At 39.5% G+C, this 24,452-nt stretch overlaps 1 protein-coding gene across 4 annotated transcripts in view; it reads left to right on the top strand.

The window, feature by feature from the left end:
- Nucleotides 1-13,256: 13,256 nt before the first annotated feature.
- The window catches only part of LOC102789674 (low-density lipoprotein receptor-related protein 8-like), an 81,408-nt gene continuing 70,212 nt past the window's right edge, over nucleotides 13,257-24,452 (top strand). For all 4 annotated transcript variants that reach the window (XM_006786908.2, XM_006786909.2, XM_035906138.2 and 1 more), the window contains exons 1-2: nucleotides 13,257-13,408; nucleotides 14,041-14,157. In XM_006786908.2, the coding sequence (XP_006786971.1) occupies nucleotides 13,342-13,408; nucleotides 14,041-14,157 (184 nt within the window). In that variant the 5' untranslated portion in view covers nucleotides 13,257-13,341. The remainder of the gene's footprint in view (nucleotides 13,409-14,040; nucleotides 14,158-24,452) is intronic.

Genomic DNA, 24,452 nt, shown 5'->3' on the forward strand with positions numbered 1-24,452 from the left:
CCACGCTCCATCACAGACAATGGGCTGACCGATGAACACAATGACTGTGCTGCAGAGGGTGGGTGATGGTGTGTGGGGGACGTGGATGGGTGTTGCGTTGCTGCTTTGGAGGGCTGAGTGATGTCAGTGTGCACTGATAATGGTGTTTCTGTGATCCCAAGGATAGCGTCACTCAGACACTGGGCTGGATAGGTCTCAGTGAATAGTGTATCTCCTCACTGAGGTGCTAACTAACCTGGGCATCTCATCTATTTCTTACACACCTGGCAATACTGAACATTATCCATAAAACCATTTCACAGGTTCTCATATATAAAAAAAGAAAGAAAAAGGGTATATTTCTTTGCTTTCCTGCTCTGCCACCTCTAAAGCTCAAAATAAAATGTAAAAAAAAAAGAAGAAAAAAGATACAAGGTGTGGTTTTATTACTATTTAGGTGGCTGTGTGTCAGGGGTGTCAAACTCAAATACACAGTGGGCCAAAATTCAAAACTGGAACAAAGTCACGGGCTAAGATTAATATTTATTGGAAAAAAAAATCTTCCTCCAGATATAAGAATGAATCTTTTCTTATGGACTCAAATAAGTTTTGCTGGAAAACTGAATGTGGAACAAGCAAAGCTTAATACTAAACAATATATATATTAGCTGTATAATATCAGTAGGCCAGCTCTAATAGTAATTTGGTATGGCTTCGCGGGCCAAATGTAATTAGGCTGCAGGCCAAATTTGGCCCGCGGGCCAGAGTTTGACACCTATGCTGTGTGTGCTTAAAGGAACAGTCTGCATAATAATTACTGGGCTTGGTGCTCTTACTATAGGTAGGTTTTGACCTTTGGACAGATCTTGGCTAGCAAGGTTTTTCCAGTCTTTGCTTAGCTGTCTTATAGTTCTTGTTTCACATTTAAGATGTAAAACTGTTAAAGTTGGAAAAATATTCACATCTAACGCTTGACAAAAGCATGTAAATATTTATTTAATAGCCAAACAGGCAAACTTTTAAAATTATCTCTCAGATATACGTCATAGGAGAAGCTAATAGCATCCACTAGCTAGGTTTGGCTTGTAGCTAATGCAGTGTAGTGCAGCCGTGTATTCTGATGCAGTTACAGCTAACATAATTAAAGATGCCCCAACCCCCAATTGTTCCAGTGTAATGATCTTGCTTTCATGCACGTTGACTCAGTGACAAGTGGCTGAGGCTAGAATGGACTCACTGCAGGGGCGCTAACAACTAGAGGGGAAGTATAGATTAAACAAAGTTGAATCAATATGAATTATGAAGGGAAAAATAAACAAACGAGTTTGCTGGTGTTAGCATAGTGACCTTTGATTTACTAAAATTTATCTTGAGTCATTTTTATTCTATATGACCAATAAAATATAAATAAATCAGCTGTTGGGAAAGATGGATGAACTTTTATTTAGATTTAGATATTAATTTCTTTACAGAAATATAAACTCTTAGCAGCAGTGTATATTTTATGCACTTTTGGAAGCTTTTCAGTGTAATTCCAGTCACAATGGTGAAGGCTGGGTGACACTGGTTGCATTTATAAGTGCATCTGCTTGTTCAACTTCTCCATCCAGAGAAGCCAGTAGCATATTTACTCAGGTATACCCATGCAGCTGTCTGGAAACCCCTGATGGACCAGTCGTTCTCATGACCAAAGTACTGAGACCAGTACATAAATGCCACTTTCTCCCCCTAGTGGAGTAATACGGTAATAAAGTAGACCCTCTTTCAATTCTAAGGTTTTACACATCAAAAATTATTTTTTAAAAATTATCTGGTCCTTACCAACTCTTAAAATTAGGTAAATACAACCTCAGATTAACAACAAGACAGGACACCATACCATTATTTCTTTACCAAAAATAAGTGTAACCTATGATTCAGTAGCTTGTACAACCACCTTCAGCAGCAATAACTTTAAGTAATCATTTTCTGTAGTCATCAGTCATCCTTTACAACATTGTTTCAGTTTGTTGAGGTATGTGGGTATTTGTTTATACACAGCTATGAAAGTCCCTCCGATCAGGGTGAGGTCTGGACTTTGACTGGGCCATTGCAACACCTTGATTCTTTGCTTTTTTGTCGTTCTGTTGTAGATTTGCTGCTGCGCTTGGGATCATTGTTCTGTTGCATGACACAGTTTGGGCCAAGCTCTAGATGTTGGTCAGATGGTCTTATATTTAACTCAAGGATACTTGTGTATATGTTACGTATGGCCCAAAATGGCCTCCGTACAAGAAAGTAGTAAGCTCTAATATTGACCAGTAAGGAACCCCCACACTCACACTGCAATGGGGTACACAAGATTTATTTTTTTCCTCAAAGAAACTACTGGCTGAAGACACAAATCTGGCCAGGAGTCCAAGGCCCAAAGCCACCACGGTCAGGGTTGTTAGTCTGGTTACAAACATAGGAAGGTGGTCACTTGGAAGAACAAGCAGCCAAAAACATATCAATACTGCATCTTCCTCAGAAAGGTTTGCCACCCACCTTTTAAAGTCTGGTGTTGTTCGAGGGTGGGTCTCCACATTAAATCCTGGGGCTTCCACTCTCAAGCTGAAACTTCCCTAAACTTGGCCAGTTTCCTTTCCATGGGCACGGAGAGTCTCCAATCCAGTGTTTTTCCTCCCAGCAGATCCACACAAATCCTAATTAAAATGAGTCCTCCCTCCAACATCCTCAGATTAATTGAATTTAAAACCAGGCCAGGTTAAAAATCCTTTCCCTTAGAACAGGGGTGTCAAACTCAAATACACAGTGGGCCAAAATTCAAAACTGGAACAAAGTCGCGGGCTAACATTAATATTTATTGAAAAACAAAATCTTCCTCCAGATATAAGAATGAATCTTTTCTTATGGACTCAAACAAGTTTTGCTCAAAAACTGAATATGGAACAAGCAAAGCTTAATACTAAACGATATATATATTAGCTGGATAATATCAGTAGGCCAGCTCTAATAGTAATTTGGTATGGCTTCGCGGGCCAAATGTAATTAGGCTGCAGGCCAAATTTGGCCCGCGGGCCAGAGTTTGACACCTATGCCTTAGAATGTGCACACCTCACCCTGGAGTCTCAGAGGCTTCCCTGCTGCACCAGTGTCCTACTAAAAAAGCCTTCCCGTTTCCTGTCCCCTTTATAGAGAATGGCTCCCATCCTTCCCAATCAGCTGCTCCCTGTACTCAACTCCAAATAGCTGGCAGCTGGACTAGAGTAGAATCTCCACTCCTCACACCAAACACCAAAAAAAACCACCAAAGCATGCAATTAATACAAAAAAAAAAAAACTGAAGTAATGCCAACCCAAAGGTTTAGTGGGGAATTCTCTTCATTCTTTTCCACCATGCTATACTCCGCAATATATGCAGAGGAGTTGATTCAATGACTGCAAGATTCCCAGGTGCTGTGACTCCAGCTCATCATCCCACCACCACCGTGCTTGACAGTTGGTGTGAGGTGTTTGTGCTGACACGCTGTGTTTGTTTTGTTTTGTTTTTTTCCAAACTTGGTGTTTTTTGTGGCCAACATATCTACTTTGGACTCATCTGTAGAAAGTTCATTGTTGCAGAACTTTTATACTACCCTTATCTGTATACATCAGTACATCTATACATTTGCCCGTAGTACACCGTTTTTCTGCTTACATGTTCTGAAGATCAGTGAAGTGTATTTGATGAACAGCATCTGGGTGCTACTTACCCTCTTAAGTAGTAAGTACATACTTGGTTTTCCACACACAGCTTCTGCATTTTAGTTCAGTTTTTGCAAAATCAATAATATGTGCAATATGGCATGTTTTGTAATTCATCTGAGGTGTCTCGACCTAACTTTAAACCCAGATAAGGACAAGATGAGAGTTTACTTTTGTTTTGCCGTGACTGTATCTGTAAGAAACCTTTGTATTTTATTGTAAAAGCTTGATTTTACGCCTCTCAGATTCGTATTTATTAATGAAGCTACAGTTAGTATAAAAAAAAAATTCCGATGTCAATAGAAGTGATTCACCAGTCTGTCCCCACTCAATGTGATTCAACCGCAAGCTGGCAATTAATGCACTTGTACAGTGATTTAAATACAGCCACTAGGCGGGACCTATTGATTCGCAATAATTACCCTCACTGTTAATTACTCTTGTAGATTTGATGAAACATCATGTAGTCATAGTTGCTCGGTGCCAACGGTAGGGCTTTAATTTCATTTTTATTTATTTGTTTACTTTAATATGATAGAGAAATCAGTGTCTATTTATTTTAAAATAGTCAAAATTATCAATTAAGCCAGCAATCAGGGAAAGCATGAAAATATTTGCACTAATCATTGTGACAGGTTGATATGTATTTGGCATGCTCCTGTACAGCTGGTGAATGTGTATTTGTATGTGCTTGTTTACTGTCTGTTCTGCCTTGTGACAGAATAGCCTCGATAGTCATTTGCCTGCTGTTCTGGGAGTGACTCCAAAATTCATCAGGCTCAGAGAGAGAGAAAAACAGAACTAACGGACAAATCGATGAACAGATGTATGAAAAAAAAAAGGCTGCATTATAAATTCTTCAGCATAAAATACAAAGATGAGCCACAACAACAGCAACAGCAACAACCAAACCACTTGTTTAAGATTGTGTGGTCCATCCTCATGCTACCAAAGCAGCCGTGACCTTTAATGGGCCTCACTGGATTGAACTTGTTCCAGTGTATCGCTTGATCACCCACAGTGGTTTGAATGCTGGTGCTCGGTCTGCTTCAGAGCAGTTTTTATGGTGTGACAGAGCACAGTAACCTGGCCACTGATGTCAGAGGGTGCCATGGGTGGGTGTTACTGGTTTACAACATTAGTGACATATACAAAGCAACATTCACATCAGCAGCAAGCAGGACGTTGCATTATAATGTGATAACATTATTCACTTCACGTGTCTGTGGGGTTAATATTGAGGTTGATACTGTCTGAGTTTGCTTTTCATTCTTTACTGAAGGAACCTAGGATGTCATCCAGGCACATTTTTGTATTAAGTGTCTCTCTACAATTGTCATTTGGGCAATTATTAGAAAATCTGAAAGATCAAAGCTACATATTTAGAAAAAAAAGCCAAATCATGCTAATACAATAAAGTAGAGGAAAACTTTAAAATGACAAGAATGTCAAAGGTTGTAAATATACTTCAAATAATATGCAGTATGCTTAAGACTCCGCCATATTTCATACATTTTAAGAAAAACTCAACAGGCTTCTAGTTAAGGCTTAAATTTTGTTTTTGTCAATCTAATAAACACAACATGTGCGTTTTGCTCTAATGATACCCCAGCAGGACAGTCATGTTTAATATATGTATTTGATAAAAGAGTATGTAACGTTGTTGTGGACAAAGATCATCCTGCAGGTGGCAGCAGCCTCCAGGTTTGGAAGCAGTCTGAGGGTGCCCACATTAGAAGGCTGCATATGGGGTTAGATTAGGGATGTCTAACTCATCGTTGTTAATAGGCCACCAAAACCTTGCAGGCTTTTTTTGTGCCCAAGGCAGCGCGTTTGTCACCTGTATTTAAATGCAACATAAGCACTCAAATCTCTACATTTAGCAAAAATTATTGATACTGTAATGGGAAAAATCCCAAAATTAAATACAGCCTTACTTACTTAATAGATATGCAAGCATAAGCATATAAATGTACTAACAACATTAAAAATAAATGTAGGGACTGTGAAGAAAGCCAGCCTCTGTGGATGTAGCATTATTGTAGTTATAGTTTATCAACACCGATGCAATAAACTGTCTTTTTAAAATGCTTTTTCATTTCTGACACCTAAAACCTACAGAGTGATAAACTGATAAATAGAATTGCTCCACCATCTCATCTGCTTTTCAAATAAAGGACGAATGCAGTCAGTCGTCATGTCGTGGGTCATAGCTCCTCCTTCATGTTATTGTGGAAGATGCTTCGTTATGACTCTGGTTGCATGTTTGAGGCCTTTGGCGTATTCAAGTATCGTTCTCGACATTACCCTGATGATAGTGTGGAAGCGATAATAATTGGCTATTGCAAAAAATTCTTTTAAAGTGTGTTTTTAATTGGAGCAATTATACAGAGACCCAGGTTTTACACATTTACTCTTTAAAGTAGGAAGATTTACTCTGAGTGCGGAGGAGGGAAGAATTTAGCTCAGAGACTTAAAAAATGATCTCAGTGTATGGTTAAGATTATGGTGAGGGGGCTGTGCAAAACCCTGCAAACAGTTTCTTGTTCATGGACTCACTTTGCTGACAGGGACAGCATCAACCAGTGAGGATGAACTAATCTCACAGTTGCAGACCGCTGGGTTAGACAAACAGCATCACTGTTGCACTCTCCCTTATAGGCTGGTGAGCGATAGGCGAAAACAAGAACAAACTTGACTCTCTCATCTCTCAACAGCAGCTGCTGAGGTGTTCTTGAGTAAGGTACTTATATTTAATTGCTTGAGTGCTCAGAGGCCAATCAGTAGATAGTTATACTGTAACCGAACCATGAAGCCTGTCAATGCAAGATGCTACAGCTGAGTGAATGTGGAGCAGAAAACTGAAAAAGGAAAACGTATGCCTGCTCAGCAAATGTCCCCTAAAGGTTAATTAAATAAGAAATGCAACCACACACAGAACCACACTACTTACTTAAATGCTGCTCACACGACAAGCTGTGGATTTCTTAATTCCTTGACTGTGCGAGAGGATGATGGCGGCTTCTCCAGAATGTAGCAAATCCTCCAAACTGGCTGCTGTGACAAATAAAAGGGCCAATTTCTTGACAACTCATGACACAACGAGGCTCGCACAAACCTTAAGCATACTGAGTATTTTGATGCTGCTTTTAAAGTTTCCAAAATTATGCACCCCGACAGTGAGGAGATTCAAAGAACCGATAATTATCTGTCACAAGGCATGACTGATGGGGATGCAGTTTGATCTGACATTAAATTGTTTACAGACAAGAGACTTTGAATATACCCTGATATCCCATCTAGTGCTACCAGCAAGTCAAAGAAGTTCAGGCATCCAGTAGTGTTTTTTACTCCAAGTAAGTTGACCAGGTCTCACAACACGATGCATCCTTTTATGAAATTTCTGGATATTCCTCCCATACAACCAGCAAGTTGATATATGTATGATATCAGCTGATATCTCAACAATTGTTGGATGGAATACTCTAAAAATTGTTTAAAATAGGTAGATTTGGCTCCCAGATTTGAAAAGTGAAGTCAGTGTATGAGCATCCTACACTGTATTCCGCCTAATGGTGAGCAGAGGGCAACTCTAGTAGCTGACTGTAAGCCTGTGAGAAAAAGACCCTAGAGTGCCCTTCATTTATGACCTCAGTAAACACTTTCCTCTTGGATTTAAGTGCACAGTCTCTAGTAACAGGGCTTATGTAATACTGCATAACATTCATTTTGTTAATTATGGGTAATTAAAGCACCTTAAGCTTTAGGGTGTGGAGCTTGTGATTATAAAATAAAAGTTGCCATATTCAATTCAATTCAATTCAATTCAATTCAATTCAATTCAATTCAATTCAATTTTATTTATATAGCGCCAAATCACAACAAAAGTCGCCTCAAGGCACTTCATAGATACAGAGAAAAACCCAACAATCATATGACCCCCTATGAGCAAGCACTTTGGCGACAGTGGGAAGGAAAAACTCCCTTTTAACAGGAAGAAACCTCCGGCAGAACCAGGCTCAGGGAGGGGCAGGGCCATCTGCTGCGACCAGTTGGGGTGAGAGAAGGAAGACAGGATAAAGACATGCTGTGGGAGAGACAGAGGTTAATAACAGATATGATTCAATGCAGAGAGGTCTATTAACACATAGTGAGTGAGAAAGGTGACTGGAAAGGAAAAACTCAATGCATCATGGGAATCCTCGGCAGCCTACGTCTATTGCAGCATAACTAAGGGAGGATTCAGGGTCACCTGGTCCAGCCCTAACTATATGCTTTAGCAAAAAGGAAAGTTTTAAGCCTAATCTTAAAAGTAGAGATAGTGTCTGTCTCCCGAATCCAGACTGGAAGCTGGTTCCACAGAAGAGGGGCCTGAAAACTGAAGGCTCTCCCTCCCATTCTACTTTTAAATACTCTAGGAACAACAAGTAGGCCTGCAGAGCGAGAGCGAAGTGCTCTAATAGGGTGATATGTTACTACAAGGTCATTATGATAAGATGGGGCCTGATTATTTAAGACCTTGTATGTGAGGAGCAGGATTTTGAATTCAATTCTGGATTTAACAGGAAGCCAATGAAGGGAAGCCAAAACAGGAGAAATATGCTCTCTCTTTCTAGTCCCTGTCAGTACTCTTGCTGCAGCATTTTGGATTAGCTGAAGGCTTTTCAGGGAGTTTTTTGGACATCCTGATAATAATGAATTACAGTCGTCCAGCCTGGAAGTAATAAATGCATGAACTAGTTTTTCAGCGTCACTCTGAGACAGGATATTTCTAACTTTAGAGATGTTGCGCAAATGGAAGAAAGCAGTCTTACATATTTGTTTAATATGTGTGTTGAAGGACATATCCTGGTCAAAAATGACTCCAAGGTTCCTCACAGCGTTACTGGAGGCCAAGGTAATGCCATCCAGAGTAAGAATTTGGTTAGATACCATATTTCTAAGACTTTCAGGGCCGAGTACAATTACCTCAGTTTCTGAATTAAGAAGCAGAAAGTTAGCGGCCATCCAGGTCTTTATGTTTTTAAGACATTCCTGCAGTTTAACTAATTGGTGTGTGTGATCTGGCTTCATAGATAGATAGAGCTGGGTGTCATCAGCATAGCAGTGAAAATGTATGCGATGTCTTCTAATGATACTGCCTAGGGGAAGCATGTATAATGTAAATAGAATTGGTCCTAGCACTGAACGCTATGTGAAGAGGACTCTCCATTTCCATGCACAAATTGGAGTCTATTAGATAGATATGATACAAACCACTGCAGCACAGTACCTGTAATACCTACAGCATGTTCTAATCGCTCTAATAGGATATTATGGTCAACAGTATCGAACGCTGCACTAAGGTCTAGCAGGACAAGCACAGAGACGAGTCCACTGTCAGAGGCCATAAGAAGATCATTTGTAACCTTCACTAAAGCTGTTTCTGTGCTGTGATGAGCTCTGAAACCTGACTGAAACTCTTCAAAGAAGCCATTCCTCTGCAGATGATCAGTTAGCTGTTTGACAACTACTCTTTCAAGGATTTTTGATATTGTTATGTTACATGAAGTGGATGAAGGAAGTGTACAGTAAATGCTTTCCTTGTCATGTCACTATTAATAGGTTCCATTAATGGAGTGTTAATCAAGTCCATGAAACCAAGCCCTGTGTGTAGTCTTAGACATTAAACTATCCTGGACAGAACATATTAATAAAAAGGTTGTTAAAATGGGAAATTGTATCTCAGTAATTAAAATATATGAAGATCTTTGTACACTAAAATTTATCAGGCAGTTACATGGTCATCACTTATTAGTATGATTTGGTGGTATAACGGCTCAAATTAAGAAACAACAAAAGAACAAATATTGTAACAATGTATAAATGTCTGGTTAGCTATAAAACATATATTACTTTATTCTTCATCAGAACTGTTATTGTTACAAAGATTCCAAACATTTGTATTTCAGTCTAGATAGACATGAATATACCACCAGACAGGTTACGGGAGGACCATTTTTATTAGCCATAGCAAGTACCAATTCAATTAAAAGAGCAATTTCATGCAGGGCTATGGAGGAGTAGACAGACAGATAACACAAGAAACCAGTAAAACTGGATTAATTTTTTTAAACAAATGTTACATTAAGTTAAACCAACATTAAGCACAAACTAAACTAAACTAAGCCAACAGCCCACACAAAAGGTTACTGAGGACCTTTGTGAACCCTTGTCTTTAGAGCAACTAAGTGTTTATACTATGGCTTATAGTCATAGACATTTGAAAAGGAGGTCAAAGCAGTAAAAAAGCATTGTACATATTAAGATATGCAAAATCTGTTCTTATATTAGTGCTGATTGACAATCTCTCACTCTCACACTCACTCTGATATGCCCTGCCTCTTTCCTAATCCTTAGTTTGATAAAAGCATTTTCATTTAGTCATGACTCACCCCTCACAGCAAATTGACTGAAAACTCAATTTACTTGGAGCTGTCTCTGATGCATGAGAATCAAATTTGTAACTACATCAAAAGTCTGTTTGTTGTACTACAGCAATACCCATTGCTTTCATTTCATTTTGAAGAAGCCATAAATGAGAACACATACTGTTCTTTAAGAGTGGTAGGTTTGTGTCAAAGTGCAAATCCACAGTTTATGAACTCCACAGTGTGTTACTGTACATAATGAACCATTATTGCATGATGGTTATAATTCAATTCAATTCAATTCAATTTTATTTATATAGCACCAAATCACAACAAAAGTTGCCTCAAGGCGCTTCATAGATACAGAGAAAAACCCAACAATCATATGACCCCCTATGAGCAAGCACTTTGGCGACAGTGGGAAGAAAAAACTCCCTTTTAACAGGAAGAAACCTCCGGCAGAACCAGGCTCAGGGAGGGGCGGCCATCTGCTGCGACCGGTTGGGGTGAGAGAATCCTAGCTACTCATAAAATCAGGAAATTGTATCGACTTGCTTTTCTGCATCACTGGTCACAGATAAAATTCTGAATTTGGTCAGGTCAGGAGTAAACTAATATCATATTCACTTTTGTTGCTTCAAACAGCTGTTCAGCAACATCTGTTTTATTTCCTTTCAATATGCTCCTGCTGTCTTGCTCTGGCTGGACAATTGCTGTGAAACCATGACAACAAGTCTTAACTGCTACATTTTTCTCTTCAGTGCCACGACTTTTTGACTGTGAACACAACTGCTTGTGCAGCTACACGACTGTTTATGTGTGTGCATGTATCTCAGTGTGTAAAGTGAGAATAGGCGGGATTAAGTTATCCTTGAGCTTATCTCCATTTAAAATGAGTGATTATGCTGTCAGTAATGGTCATGGCCTAGATTTGAAAGACAGCCTTTTTTTTCTCTCTGGCTGGGAGCCACTAGACCTTGTAAATACTACCAATGCACTTTTATCTGTCACAAATATTACCTCATTGTGTTTAGTAAGAGTAATAAGTGGTACAGGAGCCTATTTCTCTTGGTGCTACTTTTAGAAACGCCATAGCCTGCAGTTCACCTTAGCATTTGCAATTTGCATATAGATGATACTCATATCAAATTATTGCTCAGGGGGAGTATTAATAATGGTGATGTTGAATAGGATGGTGTACTGTACAATAGTGTGTTAAAGATGTTGAAACAAGTGACCTCCAAAACATTGAAATCTGCCTCACTAAGACCACAATGTTTCACATCTTTCACCTCTTTCCATCAGCCATAAACTGTTTTTTCCCCTTTCTATTGTTTAAACTTTGACGGATTTAAGGATTTGTTACATGTGTGGAGCTCTGGCTGCATTGTGGAGGATTTTGAAATTATACCTAAAACTGTTTCAAAGTGAACACAAATACACCACAGGGATGCAAAATTGCTTGACCTCTTGATCCCTACCAATCTGCTCCTGCTAGTCCCCAGCAGTGTACCACTATTACCTGTCTGTCATGCTCCAAAATTGATTTCACTGGCTCAGTGGGTATGACATGGGCAGCTCTCAGACTACTTTCACTCTCTTTCTCACTCATACATGTCCTTGATTAGCAAAACTAGAACACTCAAAGAAAAAAAAAAAGAGGCTTTGATAAATGTGCTACATCAAAATCTGTTACACATTTCAACAGGAAACATCATTTGGTTCATCTGGCATCCCTCCACCTGTTTGCAGTGTTTTGTTCCCAGCAGGTAAGTTCCATGACTTACCAATACTTCACAAAGCCAGAAAAATGTCCAGAAAAGACAGAAAATAATGAGGGATCTGAATGAAAGATTCAAAACAATAAAAATGATTGACACGCTTTCTTAGAGACGCTTTCTTTGAGCAGCATACATTTTCAAGACATAATAATAATAATAATAATAATAATAATAATAATAATAATAATAATAATAATAATAATAATACACACATAATAAGCACTGCATTTATCACAACCATGAAGGAGAGAACCAGGAATCACCAGGACTCAATATACTGATCGAATCAGCCAGATTAGACTCTTACTATGGAGCAACATGGAGAAACCCCCCCAGTTTGGCCTGAATTTATATATGCAAACATGTAATTATATTCCCCAAAAAAGACCAACTATTTTTTCAACCTATTTTAAACCCAGGAATGCTCAATACTGAAATAAAAAAATTGCATATTTGTATTTAACATTTGTTATGAGCTTAGGTTTATGGTGTTATTTTGAGCTAATCACACCAGAATCACACCAGCGTTGGACTTGTCCCATCACCTAGTCATAATAGCCCAACACTTATTTTGGTCTGTCCCTTGTAGGCCAATGTTTTTCCCTACTCTAAAAGCTGCACAGTTGGTAGATCTGTAAGTTTGATATGGCAGAATTTTTACACCAGATATAATAGCTGAGATAACCCTGTTTATCCAGGTTCGGGAGCAGGATCAGGAGTAAAATAGCTTGTGACCCCTTCAGCCTGGGGTTGTACCTCCTCCCAGGTTGAAGCAGGGTTCTTTAACATGTGGCAAATTGTATTGTATTATTAGTCTATTATTGTTATTTGTCCAAATAATGTTAAAAAATTGATTTTTCTGCCTAATGTCACAAATAAAATTTAAAACTGTATGGGATAAGAAAGCACCATAGTAAAGACAAAAAAAACAAACAAAAAAAAAACAAACAAAAACAAAAAAGAACTACAGTTTATTTCTATTCTACTCAACATTGTTTTTTTTGTTTTTTTTGTTCTTTTAGAAAATTTGCTTTCAAAGATTTTATTATTGTATGACATTGTGATCTAGAGAGGCAAAAAAAGTTTTTAGTTACAGTTTTTTATTTCGCCGCGATCGCAAAATAAACAAGCACACATAAAAATGAAGATACCACAAAACACAAGCAAAAGATAAATAAATATTTTTAAAGTAAGCTAGTTCAAGAAATTTGCCTTAATAGTTTGTATTATTTCATGCCTTTGGTCACTGTCCTGCTGTATCGCATTGTGTAGTGTAATTGTCCCCGCCCCGCGCGCTGTCGTCACGCACCGGGTAGCCAGTGAGGCGGAGGGAGGGGGTGTTTCACACGGCGGAGAGGCAGGCAGCGGCGTCGCAGCGCTACAACAAGAGCGGCTTTTGGGCTTTGTTTCGTGGATGTGAATGAGCTCCATCACCTCCTCCAGAAATGTGGACGGATTTAAGGATATTGCTACTTTTTAATTTGTTCGTCCTCAGGCTTCATTTCACAAAAGGTCAGTTGAAAATTGTTGTCCCTCTCTGAGCGCGAGACGCTATTGAAATAGTAGATAAAGGCTGGTGTGTGATGCTGAGCTGACTGGAAGCGCTCTCTACTCGGCGCGCGCGAGCGTGCGTGTGATACCAAGAGAGCAAAAAGGCTAAAAGGGACTACTTTCTAAAAACAAATTAATGCGCAAGTGTGTGGTTTATTTCACTTTAAAAATGTAATAGGTGAGGTTTCAGGATAGGAAAAAGCCTCTGCGTGTCTGTCATGTGTTTTCCCGGCTGTGAGCATCCATACTGCATCAGAGGTAGTAGCTGTAGTAGCCCAGACTGACTGACTGACTGACTGAATCCTTGTCTTTACGTTTGGAAGAATTGAGTCGTGCAGACCCTGGGCCTCTTCTGAGCCCTTCTGTCTTTGAACTGTTAAATATCCTGGGAAAAAGGAGACCGCTATCTGAAAGAAAGCATGCACCATGACGCCTCTAGCCCTTCAGCCAATTGACCTGAATGAAGACTGAATATCAATTAGGCATTCATTTGCAAATGACAGTTGAACTAGCCTACAAGAGATTACTGTTATATCCAATTGTTGCTCATCCATCTGGACTCTTATCTCTCCTTTTGTTTTTGTTTCTTGCAGCCACGGATGAGTGTGAGGATGGACAGTTTCAGTGCAACAACAAAAGGTGTATACCGACCATCTGGAGGTGTGACGACGATGACGACTGCTCAGACAACAGTGATGAAGAAAACTGTCGTAAGTGTTAAAATTAAAGGAGAAATAAACACAGATTAAATATGTTAACTGTGGACCTGCCACGACTAAGGCGTTATTACACAATAACATGTTGTTATGATAAAAATAGACATTAACTATATTAATGATTATAACAGTGGAACCCCTCCATCCCTGCTTAATCATAAAAACATCCCACCATATTATCATGAGGATTAGTCCAGTCAGTGTGATCCTAACCATCAATAGTACTAGAAAAAGTTTAGCTCTGAGTATTCATTAGAGCTAGTCTTTCAATTTTGATCACGATTCGAGTGTGTGCTTCAGCCTGTGTATTTTAAGTTGTGTTTTCTTATTGTGTTAAAAGTCATGAACCAGAAAATGAACCCGCATCCCTCCCAGGTTTCTGCCCTTTCACAGCTTTAGATTATTTTTTGCTGGCTTTGCTATCTTATTGGGATTTTATCAATTTTGTTTCTACTCGCGCATTGTTCACAACAGCCCTGATTCCATAAAAGCCCGCAGAGTTTACAAAGACGCACAAATGCAATCATGCTTTGAGTGAGGATGTGTGCGTTCGCCTCAGGCTAAGAGCGCGTGCAGGTGATTTCATCCCTTCTCCTCCTATAAATAGAGCACTCAACAAGCGTGTTTTCCTAAAATGTGGGTTGATTGGGTGGAACCATTTTCCAATCATCTCCAAATGAAAAGCTGTCCAGGTGAGGGACAGATTGCGTGGTGCATCGCTCCCGTGCACAAAGCTCTGACAGGTATCTTGGATGTGTTGTTCTGGGTGGAAATAATAGAATCCTGCTTTCCTTTTTGACAGCAAACCAGTGGCCTATATTTTGAAAGAATGCTCGTGCTGAAACCAGTGAAGTTGTGCCAAAGCTGAAGCCGAGATTTGCGTGTTTGCAGTGCAGCTTCTTTTGTGTCTGGGTTAATTGTGGCTCGGGAGAAAATTCTACACCTCCCCACGCGATCTCATAATTCATACACTCTCTCTTCTCATGCATCTCTCTGTTTTTATATGTTTTCTCTCTCTCTCCCTTTCTCTTCCACAAAACTCCATCCCCCGCACAGACCTGTTGTATACAACCACCTTATACTTCCTATGCGTGTCTGGAGGTGTTTCCCTGTTCTTTCCTTGCTTCTCGTCTCCGTCCCAGCAGGACGTGTCCTCAGGCACGCAGAAAAGCAGGTCATTTGGAGCCTGTTTGCTCCTAAAACATTCATGTGTCACTGCTTCAGACGCGCACATGAATTGTGACGTTTGGAGAAAAGTGATTGCTCTGCCAGGCTTTATTTCCTCTCTATTTCTTTCATAGGAAATTGTTTGTGGGTTTATTACCCCCTCGTGTGTTTTCCATAAGGAGGAGCTTCTGACACATTTAGAGTTTGAGTGAAAACACTCCCTCTGAAAGCCTTTTAAGCTGAGACTTACTGTCAGCCCACCATTTGATGATTATGACTGTAAAGCATTACATGTTGTTTTATTAGAGAGCGGTACATGTGTGGCCTTCACTCTGTGTCCATCTCCTTTTCCTGTGTGGCCTGCTGTATCTGCGTGGGCAGGCGCTTGTTTCCCTGAGCAGAGATGCAGGGTTTCTGTACCCGCTTCTCTGTAGTGTGTGATCAGAGAGATGCTAAGGATGTTGGCTGTTAAAATTGTACTCTGGCAATTGTTAAAGAATGATTTACTTATCTTTGAGTCATTCTCACAGGTTGCCTCTGTAAGCCGTTTTTCTCTTTCTCCATGTGAAAAGACAGAAGTCAGCCGGTGTTAGGCGGTGATGTGAAAACCTGTACAACATATGCTGCGTTGGGGGGAGAAGGTGCTGAGGATTTAGCTTGTAAATACAGCAAATCCTTTTCAGAAATGACACCGTTGGTTCTCGTTGGCTGTGAAGCGGTAGCATTTTTTAAATTATGTTTCTGAATGGCTGAGTGGATTGTCTCACCTTTTTTTTTTGCTGAAAATATAATATTTCATAACACAATGCCAAGCCAGATATTTCAGTGACTGAATGTGTGCAACAGACCATGGTTATGAAATATGCTGACAGGAAGGAGCTGCAGCTCCTTATTTGTCATGCCAGTGTCACTTTCTTTCTAACCTGACTGTCGCTGGCAGAACAGGTGTCTAAAACACACCAGAATTTCTCATACCAGTAATCTTTATGCACCATGGTGCTTTTCCATCCTTTACCCTGTTTTTGTTAACACCATCCCCCACTAGTTCACCCCCGAGACTGCAATCCCTATCACTCGGTACACCCCTACCATCCCCCCATTATCAAACTATTCCCCACTGACCGTTCACTCACTGCGGGGACCCATACATTCATACATGCATAATTGCAGTCCCTAACTATGTGCAGACACAAGTATGGGCCAGACACATTGTAGAATAAACAGAATCACATGAGCACTAATGCATGTGCACACTGTATTTTTGCAGCAGAGAAGTTCAGTCCACATATAAGAAACTGTACATTTTGTTTACTGGTTGCATAAGTTCCTTGGTGAGGATGAGATGCAAATCCTCCCTCCGTCTCGCTGCATCTGGAGTTGACAGAAGTGGAGGCAACAAAAGAATTCCTCCTTGAATTCTCAAAGTCCGATTTGTGCAGACTCTGCGAAGTCGGCGTTTAATCCTTGTCCTGATTATAGCAGCATATCGCCCACTTGCTATCTATCTGCGTTACCTTCAAAGTCCAGAGTGTCCGCTTGACTCTCCTCTCATCCTCGGATGTGATAAGAATCTATTTCATTTGCATTCATGAATTTAACATTCACACCTGCAGGGAGGCATTTCACATCGCCACCAAGTCTTCTGTTGTTTTACACCGCGATGCAGAGTCAGCAACAGGCTGCATGCCTCCTCTCGTTGTCTTCTCTTAGCTAATAAACCTCCACCACTCCCTCATTGCCACACTGGCCTGCTAACACACCAAGTTTCAGAAAATTAAGAAGCCTCTGTGCAATGCTTGATAAATGCTTGTTTAAAGCTCTATTAAGAGTCCTTAGAACTCACACATCTGAGGCACACTGAGGTCCTTTTAATAGCTTGAGTGCGGAGAAAGCGGTCAATATTTTTTAATATGATCTACTTCATGCGTGATCTGTAAATTGGTTTTATGATATGAGAATAGGTAAGATTATGTCAGTCAATATTATTGTTTTTTTATTTGGCTGCTTGCTAAGTTCTTGAAGGCAGACAATGCCTCGCCTGCTGACAGAGTATTTTTGTCATCAATTCAAAATAGCTCACTGGATTTTGTTCTGAAATCCTTCCTTCTTTTTCTTTGCTTTATTATGCTTCTGGTATTTCTTTGGCTGCAAATAAAATTATCTGTTAAGCAGTAATTCATCTTCCGCTTATCCTCTGCATTTTATTTTTCAAGGCTTTCCTCTTTCAAAAAGGGAAAAGTCCTTTGTTATTACAAATATCCGCATCTCTGAATGCTCACTTGGCGAACTACTTTTACATACTTTTTGGAACAACTTTGGCCGATCTACAACATCTTCACTTCTTTTGCTGCACTCACACAGCAGATTCCCACAGAAAGCTAAATGGACTCCACTTTAAAACTCTCTACAGCCTCATGACTCTCTGTTTCTGTTGGCACTGATGGCCGGTCGAACACGCTTCCCGCCAGCTCTACTTTTTGGGTATTTCCGGCTGTTTTTATTGCTCTGACAGGTTATTTTTCTCCTAGCTGTGTTGACATCACCCACCCAGGCTAGTTGACAGCAATATTTCACAAAGTAATGCTGACTGATCAGACACGAGGAAACAGTTTTCCCACCTGCTGAGATCTACTTGTAAATTCAGAAAAATAATACCATTCTGTGTGAGGTTCTGCTTTGTGTCGCTGGGGTTTCAGGGAAAAAAAGGATGCCTTGTATTTTTTGCTTATCAGAGTTAAAAACATTTCCTGAGTGAGTGTGTTTCACCCCACAGTGTCGGAATCTTTTTTGTCTGTGTTCTTTGAAGCTTGAGTGATTGAGTGAAGTTGAAGTGATAGAAAGTGGGGAAATAAATTATTTTGACCCTACAGTGTGAGTCTGGGAGGTTGTTTTGTGTTCCTATCAAATTCTCCCCATAATCTCCACGGCTGTTGTCAACAGACACAGCGTGGAAAGGATTACGCCTTTATCTCTCCAAGCTATGAGGCTTTTTTTCTGTTGGGTCTGTGGTCAATTTATGTTATGTTAATTCACAAAGATGTGATAATGCCTCAATTAGTCACCAATTTGAAAAGCTACGATAAAGCAAACGTTTTTATTGTATGGCTTTTAAAACATGTCAGTTTGGTAAACAAACTGATCTTTTATCTGTCCAGTTGATCTTTTCCTCAAGAAACATAAAGTCTGTGGAAGATCTTTGAGATTATTAAGCAGTTGTGGAAGTTGAAAATGTCTGCCTAAAGAAGAAAAACAAAATAATGTTTGTATTACTTGCAAGTGTTTTCCCATTTTTAAGGAGAATAACAGCAGTAGTGTTCTATTTCCTGTTATGTTGAAAAACATGTCAACAAGTCCCCTGATGCACCTTACTAGAGCATTTAAGAGCTTTATTTTTGTTTACAAAAACAGAGTTTGTCTAATTCTTATGAGCTTGAAAGTATGAAGGTATAACTACCTTATTCTTCAACACATTTCTTTAAGTAGTCTCCAGGAATAGTTATTTATTCTAGAGACACTCAAAGCTCTTCTTTGGATGTCGGCTGCCTTTTGTTCAGTTCTCTGTCAAGATGATCCCACATTGCTTCAATAATGTTGAGGTCTGGGCTCTGGGGAGGACAATCGTTGCTTATAGCGTTCCACTGAATGTTTTTCTATCTAGATATGCTTTTACTGCATTGGCAGTGTGTTTGGGAATATATTAAATTATGAAATGCTTTCCACATGGTATTGCATGCTGGATCAAAATCTGATGGTACTTTTCTGAGCTTATGTCAAAGTGAGAAAATTAACTGTAAAGGACATGAATGAATGAATGAGATTCCTACTGTCCCAATATGCAAGTTACTTCATCATCAATTTTTTCGGATCTACAACAACACTGGCTGAAATGCAGTCTCACAAACTGTGACAGAGCCCCCACTGTGTTTTACAGATGGCTGTGGACACACAGTGTTGCACCTCTCTCCCACCCTCTGAATATACCTCAGCCTTTCCTCCTTGTTTCCGTTGATTAAGAATGGCTTCTTGACAGCCACACTGAGACCATTTCTGATGAGGCTTCAGTGAACAGCAGATGGATCAACTGAAAGGCCAGATGCATCTCTCAGGTCCTGTGTCAGACCTTTGATGGATCTTTTCCTGTTTCTCAAGGAACTGATTTTCAGATACTGTTCATCTTCTTTATATAGTTTTTTTTAGGCCTGGCAGTTCTTCTGTTGTCCTCTACTTATCCAGGTTCCTAAACAAAACATAAACTGCACATCTTAGCTCTTTGGAAATCACCAAATCAACCACAGAAATTGGAAAGAAATTGGTGTTTTGTGATAGGCTACTAGTAGCAAAGTGCCTAAAGATACATATAAAAATTGGTTCTAAGTTGTCTGTTATGTGTAGAGACTCAATGGTACATCGCTTGAGTTGTCTTTTCTATGCTTGACTGATTCATAGGTAAGTTTTAAGTGACTTGACAAAGAAAAACATTCCTGTAAATTTGTTTAGGTACAGAGACTGGAGTTAAAATGAGTAATGATGCAATGTTCAAAGAACTTTGAAAGACCTTCAGAAAGCCTGGAGAATGTTTGCGAAAGCAAGCTCCTTAGAAGCAAAAAGTTTTCCTCATTATGTAATTTATTTATGTAGTCTAAAAAAATCAGGTCCAACCTTCATTCACAGTGATCTTGAGCAATTAAAATGCTGTAAAATGTTTTTAAATCAGCCTTCAGTCAAACCACAGTCCTTCTGGAAACAGCTTGTTACAATCCTGTTATCTTAAAACCCCTTTTTAAATGAATGTGGTTTAATTTCAGTGGATAACGGAATTAAAAAAAAGGAGCTCACCAGTAAAAATCTGATTTGCAAAGTTCTCCTGTGCATGTGTAGACACCAATAGAAAGGACTAACTCAACAGTTCCGGTTCAACCCAACAGAGCACTTGGAACAAATGCAACGCTAATTACTTCCAAGTATATTTACCTACATCTTTATTACGATAAGAACTAAATGTACGTGCTGCTACATAGTTATAATTGTTGTGAACCTCGACTGCTCATAAGCGTCAGAACACGATAAGCTCATGTGTCGTTCTGTTATAATGTCTCTGGTTTTACAGATTAACCAGATATTTTCTTCCACATTATGCTAACTTATCGACGTGTGTGCGTGTGTGTGTTTGTGTATTACTATTTGCTTGTTTGCTGGTCCTACTGGCCTACTGCCCTGTATCTGCATGTCTCCAAGCCAGCTTGCCCTAAGTGATCATTAAGAAGTCTGCAGCTCCAATTGAGCTATTATCTCAGATTAGTGTGTGTCGTTACACAACGTTGCAGAGCGAGAGAGAGGGGATTAATGTGGGGGTATAAAACATCACTCAGCCTCAGCCTCTTCCCATCATCTGCCGCATATTTATCCCTTATTCCACTTGTCTTTTTAGTGCCTTCACCTCAGTGAAAACCATTTGTATGCATCATTTTAAAGATTACACCTCCCAGAAATCTGTGTTTATTTCAAGGGATAAAAAGCAGATATTTCTCCGGGGACACTCTTAGCAGTGTGTCTCGCCTCATGAAACTTACTGTTTCAATTCTGTTGAACTATCGAAATACTGCTGAGGCACTAAAATAACTTCATCAGCTTAAGTGTGGAGAATCTTTATTATGGAGTTAACACTGGGTTCTGGTTTCAATATTTAATTGTTTTAAAATCAATGAAAACTTTACAGGGCTGGCATTTTAATCATATTGTTTAAAGGCCGTCATTAACCCAAAATATTTAGATATTTAGCTCATATTTAGAGCTTTTCTGTGAGTTAATGGTGTAAAATGTATCCTGTGAACTCTAGAGCAGTGTGCTTAAAGTACTGGAAGTTACATATGGTGGCGAGGTAGGGCACTTTGTGTTTAGATCTGGGCTACTTGTTTTAACTGATAAAGTGATTCTGTTACACATCCTTGTAGTTTTTTGTAAAAGTGATTCAGTGACAGTGAAATGAACCCAGGTCACTTTGAAAATCGATAAGACACATGCTGGATGTTCGAGAGCGGCTGCCTGCTCTGTGAACCCAGGCCTTGGGGCCGCTGGCATCCAGGCAGACAGCGTCTTTCATCCAGAATCACTGTCAGGAAAAAAAACAAAACAAAAAACAGACCCACAAGGGATGATGTTGGCACACACTGCAAGAGCTTTGGCACTTAGCAACTTGTGACTCATTTTGGTGAAAAATGCGACTTCATGTGACACAACAGCCGTGCTCATGAATCTCTTCTGACAGCTGCGACAATGTTGGGATTGGATGATTGTGGCTGTGAGTATTACTTTATTTTGATTTATCTTTTTTTTTTGGATGAGTAAACATATTCATCACAGAACTACTGAGGATATTATGCATCTCTGAAGTCAGGCCAGGGCAACACAGAGCGTCAGCACTGTGTGCGGTAGTGAATTGGAATGATGAGCAAATAGCTATGACACAGCAACCATAGCCCTCGGACTCTTTCGTTTTATTGATGATTCAATGTAGCCGGATGAAGTATGAGTGTCACCTCTGCTCACACAGGCCATATTCGCTTCCTTTTGCCCAGCTACATACTGACTCATTACATCGCCACCATCACAGTGTTGAAGCTTTGCATGCGGGCTGTCACTGCGTTGAATCATACCACCTGCCTACATGTCTCCACCTTTACAACAACCGTCAGAACAGTGCGCGTAGCTTGAAATGAACTGTGGACAATGCAGCTGGCCTAAAGAGCCATTCAAATTTCCAGACAAAGAGACCAAACAGTGGTTATCCTTATAACAAGCAATATCCTATTGCATGGCTGTCAACTGCAGAATTGAGCAAACATAAACTCCCTTATTAAAAAGTAACTTTATTAAAAATGTTAACATTACAATTTGTGGACACACAATGAAATGTGATAAGTGGGATACTGACTTTACTATTTGAGATAATGTAAGTAATTTTAAGTTAGCTTTTGCATTTATGCAACGTTAGCCATTGCTAACATTTTAGCCTGTGGAACATAGCTGATTCAAAGTCAGGTTGGAGCTATCATGGCACAATTTACACTATATAGTAGTTTTCCTGTGCTTCTGGGTTTCTTTCTTCTTTTTCAGCATACAAGGACAGACATGAACACTTGGAGGTGTATGCTGCCCCGTCAGTGCTGTAAGAATTGCAGTCTTAGGACATATGCTGCCTACAATACCTGTCCTAACAAAGAAAACAAGTACTATTACATTTTCAGAATTTTGCTATTGAAATGTGTCGGAACATATATCATACATACATCATGTATCGTTGTTCTTGAAAGGCTAGTCAGTAACACGAAGATAACTTTTATTGTTGTTTTGAATTAATCTGTTGATTTGTTGTTGTTTTTTTTACAAGTAAGTTTACAAAATGTAAGGAAATTGCTGTAAAAAAGCCTCAAATATCAGAGTAAGGTTCTGAAATTTCTAGTTTTGCCTAAATACTATCACTCAGTTATATTTAATTTCCCATAGCCTGAGGAAATGCTATTAGCTTCCCTCTCCTCTTAAGGAATGACATATAATTAAATTTCTGCAGAAATGCAGAATGTGTGAGCTAAGCCTAAGTTAAATGAGGGTTTTATTGCGTCAGGCATTGCATTACCTGAACAGTCATAACAAATTAGAATGAGACTTGAACTAATTTTCTCAGCAGTAGAGATTTAAGCAAGAGAAGCCTTGAATCTGTACAGACGTGGACTATCAAATGATTTCTCTTCAACAACGACCTTCCAATTAGCAGAAAAATGGTTTTACATGGGCTAATCAAATGTCTGGACTGCTAGATCTGTACTGTAGATCTGAACAAAGGAAGATTTGCCATTTTTTGACTAGAGGAATGTAACATAACCATCCGTTCAGAGCAGGGATCATTTCTGCAGAGTAACTTGTTTTGCTGTCCCCCGCAGGCCTTTCTTACATCAAAGATTTTCAGAAAGATGCTTTCGCTCATGTGAAATCTGCATTTGAAAACAGCAGCAGCAGACCCAATTAGATTATTTCGTTTTCCTTGAAATATTCTGTCTGCACACAAAAAATGGGCTGTGTAAACCTGCTTGCGTGTGTTTTGATTTAGATATTAACTATGAATGTGCAAAAACACACAGTGAAAAATCTTACCAAAATCTTGTAGCTATAACTTGGTTTTGAATTTGTAATGAAACTTATTTTACCATCATTTTCATGTTTAATCACACTGCTGTGTGGAGGTTTTAATAGATTTCTGCAGGCAAAAGGAGAAAGTACATCTCATTTCAGAAAAGGTCAGTCATGCCTGTTTAATTTATAAAGCTTATATTTAAATCATAGATATGATTTAAATATAAGCTTTCTAATTTAATCATATATAATGACATAATGCTTATTCATTATTCACCCTGTCTGTGTGTGTTAACACAAAAGTTGTGGCTTAGTATTCGAGCAAAAGTTTTCTTGGAAGTGGTTGGAAATGCAAGCAGAGAAGTGGGAAACGTTAGCTAGCAGATGGTTTGTCTGAGCCGCACTTGACCCCGTGTGCTTCCGGCAGGAATATTGCGATCAAAGCTGAGCGGCTAAGCTCTGCCTAGAGATAGATATGTTTTAAATGCATAGCCATTGGCCGATCACACGTACACACATAGTATGGATGCACAAGACACACCCTGGCTGCACACTGAAAGTCATTGAGTTCACATGAAATGAAAACGTGGTCTATTTTATTGGTTTGTGCATACCCTTTGTGAATGGGTAATGATGTAATCTCTTGTGACATGGATCACCAGAAAAAGAAGAACCACACTGATGCTGAGTTCAGAGAAATAAAAGGAGTGAAAGAGGAGGCAGAGCCAAGGAGGGTGTCGTTGCGGAGCGGGGCAAGGCATGGGGGCAGGGATAAAGAGTGCTGCAGTGTCATTGATTTTAGAGTGGTTGTTTTGCTGTGTTATTGTTCAGATGCAGATCAGATAAGGTGTAGCCGATAAGACACACAGCAAATTAGAAATCAGCTGTAGTCTCTCCTTTAGAGAGGTGAGAGTTGAGGTTGAGTTTTCTGTTGCACTCTGCACAGAAAGAAGACAACTAAATCACAAAGTTAACAGAGACAAAGCTCTTACTCA

This window comes from Neolamprologus brichardi, chromosome 18 (assembly GCF_056152115.1).
Source record: "Neolamprologus brichardi isolate AB-2024 chromosome 18, ASM5615211v1, whole genome shotgun sequence".
Classification (NCBI taxonomy): Eukaryota; Metazoa; Chordata; class Actinopteri; order Cichliformes; family Cichlidae; genus Neolamprologus; species Neolamprologus brichardi.